Raw genomic sequence first — 10,924 nt, forward strand, 5'->3', positions numbered from 1 at the left:
TATTTTGCAGAAAAAATATGCGAGCGCTTAAAATGCTTGGTAGCATAAAACGCACCCGGATTCGCCATCTTGTGGTCTGTTTTAGGACTGCAGCAACAGTGTCTACCCGATATAATTTTCAAGACTTTTGGACATGTCTTTAGTTCAATAATACGTAACATTGACTAACTACTTAGTTGTTTATAAGACATGAATAATTTATAAGAGCTGTACTAGTCATTAATGATCTGAGGGGGAATATTTAAAGGAATTATATAAATAATGTATATTTATATCAATGTGTTTTTATAATCAATTTTAACACATTTGATTTATTTATCTATTGAATATGAATGTATAATTTACAGGAACATATTTACGATTACTACTATGCTACAGCACCTTTATAATACAAACTACCCTCTGTGGTATGGGCAGGGTGGAAGGCCTTTACTGCTTTACTAAGATATTTTCATGTATTACGTATTGCCTATTTTACCTTAAGTTCTTTGCTGTTATTGGCTATGCCAATTTTCTGTGACATGCTGCAAACCAAATAAAGATTTACTCTACTGTACACTGTTATGCCACCAGTACACAATTGGCTGCTAAGCTGAACAACCAACTTGAGCCTATGTAAAGCTCTAAGGACATCATGACCTATTCACTGTGAAACATTAAGTATATACAGACCATCTCACGGTACTTACAAATTAAGTAGCATAATAATTCAGAAGGGAATATTACAAATAATTTTATTCACACAACTTCAAATGAGTCTATGACTACATTCAGTTTTCAGAGCATAGAAAAAAACTGTTAAGTATAAACAAGTTAAATATTTCATTTGAATATAAAGACAAAGAGCATCAACATGCCCTCCCTCCCCACAGATCAGAAATGAATACTTTTACAATCAGAATAAAATTAAGAAAGCAAAACAATGGATACCACTGGAGGATTTTAAAAGGCATCAATACAAACTGGAAAAACATTTTGATTTGACTTCATATCCATACAGGTACATCCAAAGTAATAAATGTAGTGGAGAAATAAGCCAACGGCCTTTAGAGTCTGAAAATGCTCCTCTTCACTTGCCACATTCAATCACTTTTTAACCAAATTTCTTATTCAACAGTATGTATAAAAGATAGTATTACATATTTATAAAAAGCAGTTGACTAGAGCACCAGCCTGATGTGCCCGAACATGAGTTCAGGGACATCCTATGACCACTCAAGGAACAAGAGCATCACCTGGAAAACGCCACCCAGGAAGTTGAGAGCAAAGTGCTTTGTTTGATTCATGTCAGCTAGCTACTGAAAGACACAGAAGCTCGGATGAAGAAAGGAGCACTCCATCAGGACAAATGTGGCGTTCTATAAGGGCACACGTGGAATGCAGTGTTCCATAAGGGGATGTGTGGAAATAATGCAATGTTCTATAAGGGCTGTACAGAATGAATGCATTGTTCTATAAGGGATGTATAGGAAGAATGTAGTGTCCTATAATGGGATGTCTGAAACAAATGCAGTGGTCTAAAAGGGGATGTGTGAGTAGAGCATTATGGTCTATAAGTGAAAGGACTCCTTAATCCACTGGTCCCGAGAGTTCTGCGCAGGCTGTGGCAGTGACAGAGTGGTTCCGGGAGCACCCTGTGCATCTTCCTCTCTGTCCTCATCCTCATCCTCCTCCTCTTCCTCTTCCTCCTCCTCCTCCTCCTCTGAGAACCCATTCTCAGTAGTGAAGGAGCTCTCAGACATGAGGGAGGAGGACATGTCTTGAAAAACTCCTTTGTACTCCTGGATGGACTCGTACAGGGACCATAACTGGCACAGCAACGACATATCCAACTGTCTTAGCCCCACCTTGGGAACAGAAATGACGGGGGTGGGGGGACAGGAAAATGTAGGGAAAGTAAGTCAAAAGGGCGGGAGTGATTAAAAGATGGAGTGCCATGCTACAGTAAGGAAGTGCTACCATAAGGCTGTGCGAACACATCCCACGGCAGCTGAAGAGTTGAGCAATGTGTCTTAACCTGAAAAGACTGAACTGTCCAGGTCTATAAATAAATAAAAATGTAAGCTATGCAACTCTGCCTAGAGGTAATGTGTGGGTGTGGTCTACAAATTAATAACAGTTAATTGGAAGACATTAGATTCACCGAAGGCTGATAGTTCGTGTCTATTTAACTATTTCAGGTTTCGAGTCGTCTGAACTAACAAATTGCCCAAAACCTGTACTAAACGCGAAAAATAGGCTGATGTCCACAACTCATCAAGACATGAACGACAAATCTGTAGGGGCACGTGACAAAAATCTTATGTTGTTGTTAATGTTCTTACCATCTCTTTACGAAGCATGGCCAGCGCTGCGTCCAGGCTGGCGGGCTTGCTACGGTCCATGGAATCATTAACTCTGGACTTGCTGATGTCGGCTTGGATGCGGGTCTTCTTGCTGTAAACCTTCTCGATGTCCCTCCACGAACCACCGCTGGAGTTCAGAATCCCACTGAGGCCTTTTGGAAGTGGGGGTAGACCTTCGATGGAGCAGACGCTTCCAACGGGACACTCCGGAGGACTAGACTGGAACCCGTTCATTTTTCCTCTTTAATCTTAAGAAATGACCCAATGTAAAATTGAATTAATTTTAAAAAGATATAACCCCACGTTTGTAATATTCAAAATACACATACCACCTTCAAACAAAACAATTTTCCATTTACAGCCTGTACAGATTCGACAAGTTAACTTGTTAACATGTGTAGGTAAAATAATAGCCTACAGTGCGACAATACCCTACGGTTTACTTGCACTAGGCTCTTCGCTAACATGAATCGAGCCGTCTAAATATTTTCTGTGATTAACAATTTAGTCGAAAGAACATAAAATACAATTAATTCGTTTACTGTTTTTTTTTCCAGAATAAATAAAAATGTTACGAAATTGTTTAAAATCAATGTAATGAACTAGTAAGCTACAAATGTACAGCTTTACGATCCCGAAACCACGGAGCTATTCCTGGCAGAAAGAAATCCCGCTCCCGCATATATTCATTCATGACATCGGTAAAATGTAGGCAAGTGTCAGTTTAGCCCGCTATCATCGCACGTCCTGACCCAAGATAACACCACTATTCGTTAGTTTCGGTACAGTAAATTCGTGGTCAAAGTAAAACAGTGCTTCACCTTCCAGTAGCCCTATGCTGTCCTCTTTTTTGTTAATGCCTCTTTTTAACAGCACCAGCAGAGCATAGACCATGTCAACACTTCCGTTGTAGACAATAATAGGCCGAAAATGTGCAGTTCTCATTAACATCCAGTTGTCATTGTCATATTTTCCTCTTCTTAAGAGCTGCTAGATAGTTCGTTAGGGGCAGATCGGTAGTCTTGTTTTCTCGCAATCTTCCACGGTTGCCCGCAGCGGTTTTTCCTTTGTCTGTGTTCCCAACCTCGCCCCTCTCAGTATCTCCCCGCCCAACCCATACTCACGCCAGCTAGGAAATGGATTCTCGCCGCTGAGCTGGTACAGAGGTAATACGAAGGGTTGTAGAGCTGAAACTCAACATCTATTGCGAAAACGGAGGCAGTCCAAAACTGTTTACTGTTTTTTTAGAGAACGTTCAAAGTGTACTAGTTTAAAGCAAAGCTCAATTTGTTCCGGTTTATGCACCAAAATAATATATAATGGGCATATGATTAATCTTTAAATATGCCTTTAAAAACTACATTTCATGTCAGTGACTTATTACACCAGACAAAATTCTCCAGTTTAACAGATTTAATTCATGTTTTGTCAATATGGAGCACATTTCTGTCTCAAATCAGTGCTATTTCTCACTTTCTCACAGAAACTGGGCTGATAAAACATTTAATTCATAATTTCCTACACATGTCTGGATTAAACCTGGCATTGTGACTTTGTATGGTTCCTACAGATGCAGGAAATGGGTGTACACCAAAAGAGAGTAGTGTCCAGTGGGGTATTTCACGAAGCAGGATTACCGAGTTAGCTGGATAACTCCGCTGAGTAAAACCCAAAACATCTCATTTTACGTCAGTCCATGTTCCAGAATAGGGAGCTTTCCGGGTTTTACTCCCGCTAACTCAGTAATCCTGCTTTGTGAAACGGGGCCCAGGTTCCTGAAAGGGGTGTGAAAATGGGTCTGAAATCATATGGATAGTGTCATTTTTAAACATGTGGGGGAAATTGCAGTTCTATTTGCTTGTGAGCAGTACAGTTTGGATTTAAGATTTAAAACAATTAAAAATTTTACCCATTCATTTCCTCCACAATTTAAGTTTCTATATAACAACAGGGGATGTGCGCCACTAAATGACACCTCCCACAATACTAGAATTGAGGTAAGAATGTGAGGAATGAACACACACCTTGCCTTGGCACTCCACCATGCATTATTCCTAATCCCCAACCATGGCAACCCACAGACTGACTGGTGAACAAGTGCAACATCACTTGTGGTTTTACAGCCCTTCCGGATCAAGCCATACAACCCCTCAGGCACAAACCAAAAGGAATAAAAACACATACACAGGGTTCTTTTCTTTTAAAACAACTTATTTATCCACAAATGAGATTACTGAACTTTCCGACCTTGAGTGAGGCTGAAGTGCTGGTTGGACTGGCTACGGAGGTGACGCACTGTGCGGGTAATGTGGTAAAACACTTAGGAGAAATGAGATTATTGAACTTTTCTGACCTTGAGTGAGGCTTAAGTGCTGGTTGGACCAGCTACTACAAAGGTGATGTGTTGCGCAAGTAATGTGCTGTTAAAAGTCTGAGGAGAACTGCAGGTCCCTCAGGCTGCGCAATGAATCTGCGCAGCAGCGGATGAGGTTGCAAAGCTGGATACTGGCTTCCACTGAAGCAGAGTGCTGCAGCTCCTGCGATGCCCATCGCATCTTCTGCAGGACTGCCTCTTCCGCGCAGAATGTGGTGGAGTGGTGGCCCGGCAAAGCTACTTGGGACTTGCTCCGCTGATTGGGAGGGGCTGTGGTCGGGAGGGAAGGGGCGGGGCCCGGAAGAGAGGACGTGGTATTTGGTTGTTCTGGTAGAGGTCCTCTTAGTCCAGAGGCCACACCCTCACAGTGCTCTGGATGTGGCAGACCAGGCACTGAGGGGGAGGCGTCACTGGGCGGGGTTCCGCTGACGAGCGGGAGAGGGTGAGCTGCCAGCTGTCTCTCCCTCACCTGTGAAATGGCAGCCTGGGCATTCAGTGCTGGAACAGAGAGCAAACCTGCGATGTCATTCTATCTGGGCCAATCAAAAAAGTTTCAACAATGTCACAACCCTTCCTTTAGACCAGGGGTGCCTAAACATTTAGCATAGAGGGCTGACTACGCAGTTTTTCATTCCAATCGATCACTTCACCTGCTGACTTCACTAATTAGTTCCCCTCTCTCCACTTGAAGATGTGCAATTTTTGTACGTCGCGTTGGATAAAAGCGTGTGCCAAATAAATGCAAAATAAAATAAATTGAGGCATCCAAATATTTGGGAGAAAACTCAATCCAAAATACGCTTTTTTGTGACATTTTGATATTGAGAAAAAAAACTAAATCCAAAATGTCCCTAGCTTCAATACGGCCATATTACCTTATTGATTTAAACAGAAAGTTTAGAGTGAGATTATTTGAAAACGCCACAGTAATATTTCACCTAAATCAGGTAAGAGGTACATCATGACCTCGTCTGTCATAAACAAGCGTCAAACTGGAGACATTTTGATTCTGAAGAGAAAACTCAATCCAGCATGCAGTTTCTCAGTCGGCCTAAATTACTGTATTGATTTACACATTAATTTCAAAGCGAGATTGTCAAGCCGCGGCAGTGATATTTCGTGCAAATCATTTCTGATGTACTTCAACATACACCCATGCGTGAAAACACGTATGTCCCAAAATGCATACGTTTTCTGTAATTGCTCCGATTTTTGTTTACCTAATAAACAGCATTGGTCGATCTTGATGAAGTGTTACGGAATTCCAGGAATTTTGTAGGGTAATTACTGATTTGTTTTTTTAAATTTGCATGTAGCAAATAGCTGATGTTTCCTTAAAGCCAACAAAATATTTCTGAAGTAAATGTAACTTTAAAATATATATTTCATCGCATTGCCACCATTGTGCCATTTCTCTTTGAGCCTTAGCTCGGTTCTAGAAGCACATAATAGCCTTAAACACTTAAGCAAGAACATGAAAGTATTCAAACGATTAGCAACCGATTTAGCTAATGTGTAACTGGCTATTTCGAATCGGGAGCCAACTACCGCCTAGTTATTGTGACTTACCCGAGGAGGAGGGTGTAGGCGGTGTCGCTGGCTGACTGTACTCGGGCGCCGTGACGGGTTTATTGTCAAAACAGACATCTATCCCCTGGTCCCCGGTACCCGCTAAGTGCCACCGCCCTAGCATTTCGTTTAGAAAATCAAAATATGGGCATTTTACCGTATCACTACCACTTGTGCTGTTGTGTGATTTCGCTTTACAGTACGATTGTTTTAACGATTTCCAGCGACAGCGAATTTGTTCCACTGTTCGGACGAAACCCGCCTCCACCATTTTGTTTGACACCTTTTTAAACATATGTACATTACGGTGTTTTCTTCCGTCAATGAACTTCAGAATGTCTAGTTTCTTAATCTGATTAAGCATAAACAGAGTTTCTTCATCAGTCCAAAAATGATTACTTTTATTAATTGCACCACCGCTCCTCACACTGCGCTGTATATTGCTGTTCGCCATGTTGGTTTGAGATTGAAGTGTACAAACAACATCCGGTTCACTGCATCTGGTGACCCGTCGCATGCGCAGTTTTAAAATATATCTAAATGCGACTAAGACGAGTACGTGCACCAATAATCATAGAACTGAGCAAAATTGGAGACGTATCTAGTTATGTTTACTCCTATTTTGACTTTACCCCGATTAAAATAATTATATAATGGCGTTTACATGACAACTGCCTTAATCGAGTCACAATTTCAAACCTTAAACCCACAAGATGTGTGCAAGATAAGTCTGACTACCAAACGGGTAAGGACTAAGAAATGTGTGCATGAGATGTTTACTGAAAAACTAAAACAAGGCAGCTTCATCATCCAAGACATGGAATAATATAGAATCATTCAAACCATAATAAACTGTCTTTCTGCACACAGGTATGCCAACCTCTACCTGTCAAACTGCCAAAGCTTAACAGATTTGGTCTTAATACTTAGATTGGAGACCTCTTAGGAAAACCAGTGTGCTGTTGTAAGCAGTTTTGGTGGGCCAGTAGGGAGAGATGGGGGCTCTGTGCTGTAAAATGCTCTGTCCAGATGTCAAACTGAAGTCCTGACTCTCTGGGGTCATTGAAGATCTCATTGCAATTTTGAGTGAGCAGTGAAATTCTACTGAAATCCCCAGAATACCGAATCTCAACATCTGGCCACCGCACCCAAGCATCCCCTATGTCTGACTGACTACACAATCATTTGCGTTCCCTAGCGGATTTGATTCCCCGGGTCATCCCTGCAAAACAGAACCAAGTTCTCAGCAGGCCTACCCTACATGCTTGCGAGGAAATGGCACCACTGAGCTGCTATCCACAGAGGGAATATGGGCTGAAACCCATCTTTACCAAAAGATGGAGGCAGTGCAAAAGCTGCATACTGATTTTTAGTAAAAGTGTACCAATCAGATTAGAGTAAAGCTGAATTGGTTTCTAAGAGGTTTAACAGATCTATCATCATCATCAAGAAAATTGTTCATTTCAGTCTGAAATAAGTACCACTCCATAGAAATTGGGCTGATAAAACATTAAATTGGCAATTTCCTGTTTCTGGATTAAACCTGGCATTGTGGCTTTGTGCAGAATCAGGGAGTGAGTACACACCAGAGAGAGCTGTGTCTAAGTCAGCTTTAATGAGCAGCAGCACAGCAGATACACATTGTGATCACCTGCTTTCCACCAAAGTTCACAGCTCCATTTAACTGCACACTTTCAGTCAAAGCCAGGTTCCTGAGAGGGGTGTGAAATGGGCCTGAAATCAAATGGACAGTCTCATTTATACACATGGGGGGAAACTGCAGTTCTATTTGCTTGGGATCTGTACAGTTGGGATTTAAGACCTATTACACCAAGTCAAATTCTACCCTTCCTTTTCCTCTACAGTTTAAGTCTCTATACAACAGGGGATTTGCATCACTAAATGTCACCTCCTACAATGATAGAAATGGTAAGAATGTGAGGAATGAACACACACCTTGCCTTGGCACTCCACTATGCATTAATCCTAATCCCCAACCATGGCAACCCTGACTGGTGAACAAGTGCAACATCAACACGGCACTAACAGCAGTGGTTTACAGTCCTTTAGGATCAAGCCATACAACCCCTCAGGCACAAACCAAAAAAAAACAAAAAAAAAAAACACACAGGGCTCTTTTTTTAAAATAACCTCCTTTTTTTACCATTAACAAGATTGAACTTTCCGACCTTGAGTGAGGCTTGGTGTCGGTTGGACTGGCTACAAGGGTGACATGTTGCGCAGATAATGTGGTAAAAGTTTCAGGAGAGCTGCAGATTCCTCAGGCTGCGCAGTGAATCTGCGCAGCTGCGGATGAGGCTGCAGAGCTGGATACTGTTTTCCACCGAGCTAGAATGCTGCAGCTCCTGCGATGCCCACCGCATCTTCTGCAGGACTGCCTCTTCCGCACAGAATGTGGTGGAGTGCTGGCCCGGCAAAGCTGCTTGGGACTGGCTCTGCTGAATGGGAGGGGCTGTGGTCGGGAGGGGAGGGGCGGGGCCCGGAAGAGAGGAGGCGGGATTCGGTTGCACTGGTAGAGGTCCTCTTAGTCCAGAGGCAGCACCCTCGCAGTGTTCTGGGCGTGGCAGACCAGGAACTGAGGGGGAGGAGTCACTGGGTGTGGTTCCGTTGACGAGCGGGAGAGGGTGAGCTGCCAGCTGTCTCTCCCTCACCTGTGAAAGGGCAGCCTGGGCATTCAGTGCTGGAACAGAGAGCAAACGTGTCATCATTTTGTTTGGTCCAATCAAGGGAGTCTCAACAATGTTACAGCCCTTCCTTTAGACCCCACAAGATATATGCAACATAGGTTTGGCTACCACATACCAAAGGACTAACAAATGTGGCATGCATGACATATTGACTGGCAGGGAAAGGGCAAGGCAGCTTCACCATCCAAGACAGGGAATAATGTGGATTAACTCCAACTATAGTAAACCATCTGTGGAAACGGTCATGCTGCCCAGTAGCATTCTCATGTCCAACTACTAAACAAACTCAAAAGAGTAGGGTTGTTAACCTCAGTGATAAAAAAACTGATGAAAATTCCACAAAACTGGATCTTGCCTATAGCCTCTTAATCATCCCTGATGATATCTGATTGACAACATGATCTCTTACATTCCCTACCAGATATGATGGCCCCTTACCTGGGTTGTCCTTGTCGATGTCTGAATCCAGCTCCTGGCATGCCACACAGTAATTCTTTTTCTGCTTGTCCTGTAAAAGGATTGTCTGGAAAGCAGAAAGGGAAAAACTCACTCCTCTTCTATGGCATCAACTTTATCCTCAAATCCCAACTATGAACTCATCCCTCACAGCTCACAGACCCACAACTCTTCCTGACTTGTGAGTCTCAAGACTATTTCTAAGGGTGTCCTGACCTAACCAGCTGGACTGTGAGCCAGCAACCCTCTGGTTTCAATGCAGATATTGCAAACATGGCAACTGCACTGTAAAATAACGGTCGTGATGATCTTTCAGACACCAGTTTTTCGGGACATAAGGTAACAGAGCAGGTGAACTGCTAATGGGGTCGTGTGCGCGCGCGCTGCTTATTCACCCCGCACTGCTCACAGCACTCGCCCAGCATCTTGTAGCCCTTCAGCAGATAGTCTCCCATCAGCTTGCTGATTTTGTCCTGTCGTTCCCGCCGAGCTTGGATCACCTTCATCTCTGCCTCCGACGGGGGCTCCCACTCAAAGTCATCGTCCTCTGCGGAAACGAGGGCATGGAATATTCACCAGTACTTTGTCTTTATCTAGCTAACTACTGTCTAGAAAGGCCCCTGTTAATGGTTGGACTGGAGTAATGTAGCAGAACATAGCTATAAAAACTATATATCTACATTCATATAGTTAACATTTGCATGAGCGTAGCCACTTGATCGCTGCTACAGCAGGTGAGCTAGCCAAGTAACGTTAAAAGAAACGGTTATACTGCTAATAGCTTTTAAATTAGCTGACGGCAACCTTACTTTTTGCCTTCAATCGTGACTGAAGACTGTTAGACATTGCATACCGCTAGAAGCTTGCTACCGTAGTTGTTTAGCATAATTTGGACATTTACAATAGATTGGCAGTCGGACCCGTTAGTTAACTTTTACACACTGTAGCCGACTATTACACACTTGCCTTACTTAGCGTATATCTAGCTAACGTTAGCTAGCTGACTGGCATGTTCAAGCAATGGAAATAAAACTGCGAATTATGTTTCCAAGTAGAGTTGTAAGGTGCTATTACCTCAGTTGGTAAGTTAGTTTGTCACATTCCAATACCCGAGATATGACCTATCGACAACGTAACGTAAGTTACCGGCCAACCAACTTTCAAAGACAGCTGGTTATCTTGTTTTCGGGGGAAAAAACGGCTAGCCAACTAGCATGAAACAGAAACGGCATGGCAGCTACCCTTACTTATGATGAGTGCTAGCACATTTTGCAATTAGCTTGCTTAACACCACATACACACACACATCTAATATTAAATCATACAAACTTCGGAACACTAAAACAAAAATCTACTAACCTGCCTTGAGAGACATGTTTCCAGCACCCGGCAGCATTTCCAAGTCCGTGACCGAAAGCATAAACCACGTTCTGGGGTTTTTTTCTGGATGTTTACGCTCCGGGTATTACTCG

General features: G+C 42.8%; 3 protein-coding genes across 5 annotated transcripts; all 3 read right to left on the minus strand.

Annotated features, from left to right (window-relative positions):
- Window positions 1-717: 717 nt before the first annotated feature.
- On the minus strand, window positions 718-4,434 carry fam89b (family with sequence similarity 89 member B). The gene is made up of 3 exons (XM_035434025.1): window positions 3,167-4,434; window positions 2,325-2,593; window positions 718-1,847 (listed from the first exon to the last, which is right to left on the minus strand). The coding sequence occupies exons 2-3, from the start codon at window positions 2,577-2,579 to the stop codon at window positions 1,551-1,553; spliced, it is 552 nt and encodes a 183-aa protein (XP_035289916.1). The 5' UTR covers window positions 2,580-2,593; window positions 3,167-4,434; the 3' UTR covers window positions 718-1,550.
- Window positions 4,435-4,538: 104 nt separating this feature from the next.
- On the minus strand, window positions 4,539-7,606 carry LOC118236024 (protein ZNRD2-like). 2 transcript variants are annotated; one of them, XM_035434022.1, is made up of 2 exons: window positions 6,688-7,606; window positions 4,539-5,217 (listed from the first exon to the last, which is right to left on the minus strand). In XM_035434022.1, the coding sequence occupies exons 1-2, from the start codon at window positions 6,803-6,805 to the stop codon at window positions 4,769-4,771; spliced, it is 567 nt and encodes a 188-aa protein (XP_035289913.1). In that variant the 5' UTR covers window positions 6,806-7,606; the 3' UTR covers window positions 4,539-4,768. The 2 variants fall into 2 exon arrangements, with proteins under 2 accessions (XP_035289913.1, XP_035289912.1); XM_035434021.1 differs by having other exon boundaries at window positions 6,289-7,606.
- Window positions 7,607-7,884: 278 nt separating this feature from the next.
- Window positions 7,885-10,924, minus strand: LOC118236026 (protein ZNRD2-like). Of its 2 annotated transcripts, none has more exons than XM_035434023.1 (4): window positions 10,812-10,924; window positions 9,848-9,999; window positions 9,435-9,519; window positions 7,885-8,989 (listed from the first exon to the last, which is right to left on the minus strand). In XM_035434023.1, the coding sequence occupies exons 1-4, from the start codon at window positions 10,870-10,872 to the stop codon at window positions 8,550-8,552; spliced, it is 738 nt and encodes a 245-aa protein (XP_035289914.1). In that variant the 5' UTR covers window positions 10,873-10,924; the 3' UTR covers window positions 7,885-8,549. The 2 variants fall into 2 exon arrangements, with proteins under 2 accessions (XP_035289914.1, XP_035289915.1); XM_035434024.1 differs by having other exon boundaries at window positions 10,816-10,907.

Source organism: Anguilla anguilla, chromosome 9, assembly GCF_013347855.1.
Source record: "Anguilla anguilla isolate fAngAng1 chromosome 9, fAngAng1.pri, whole genome shotgun sequence".
Taxonomy (NCBI): Eukaryota; Metazoa; Chordata; class Actinopteri; order Anguilliformes; family Anguillidae; genus Anguilla; species Anguilla anguilla.

Coding starts and splice junctions, on each gene's coding strand:
- fam89b (XM_035434025.1), bottom strand. CDS start 2,579: ATGAACGGGTTCCAGTCTAGTCCTCCGGAGTGTCCCGTTGGAAGCGTC. Junction 1,848..2,324: donor CCATGCTTCGTAAAGAGATG/GTAAGAACATTA, acceptor TCTGTTCCCAAG/GTGGGGCTAAGACAGTTGGA.
- LOC118236024 (XM_035434021.1), bottom strand. CDS start 6,805: ATGCGACGGGTCACCAGATGCAGTGAACCGGATGTTGTTTGTACACTT. Junction 5,218..6,288: donor GCCTACACCCTCCTCCTCGG/GTAAGTCACAAT, acceptor TCTCTGTTCCAG/CACTGAATGCCCAGGCTGCC.
- LOC118236026 (XM_035434023.1), bottom strand. CDS start 10,872: ATGCTTTCGGTCACGGACTTGGAAATGCTGCCGGGTGCTGGAAACATG. Junction 10,000..10,811: donor AAACATGTCTCTCAAGGCAG/GTTAGTAGATTT, acceptor TCGTTTCCGCAG/AGGACGATGACTTTGAGTGG. Junction 9,520..9,847: donor AGTGCTGTGAGCAGTGCGGG/GTGAATAAGCAG, acceptor TCTGCTTTCCAG/ACAATCCTTTTACAGGACAA.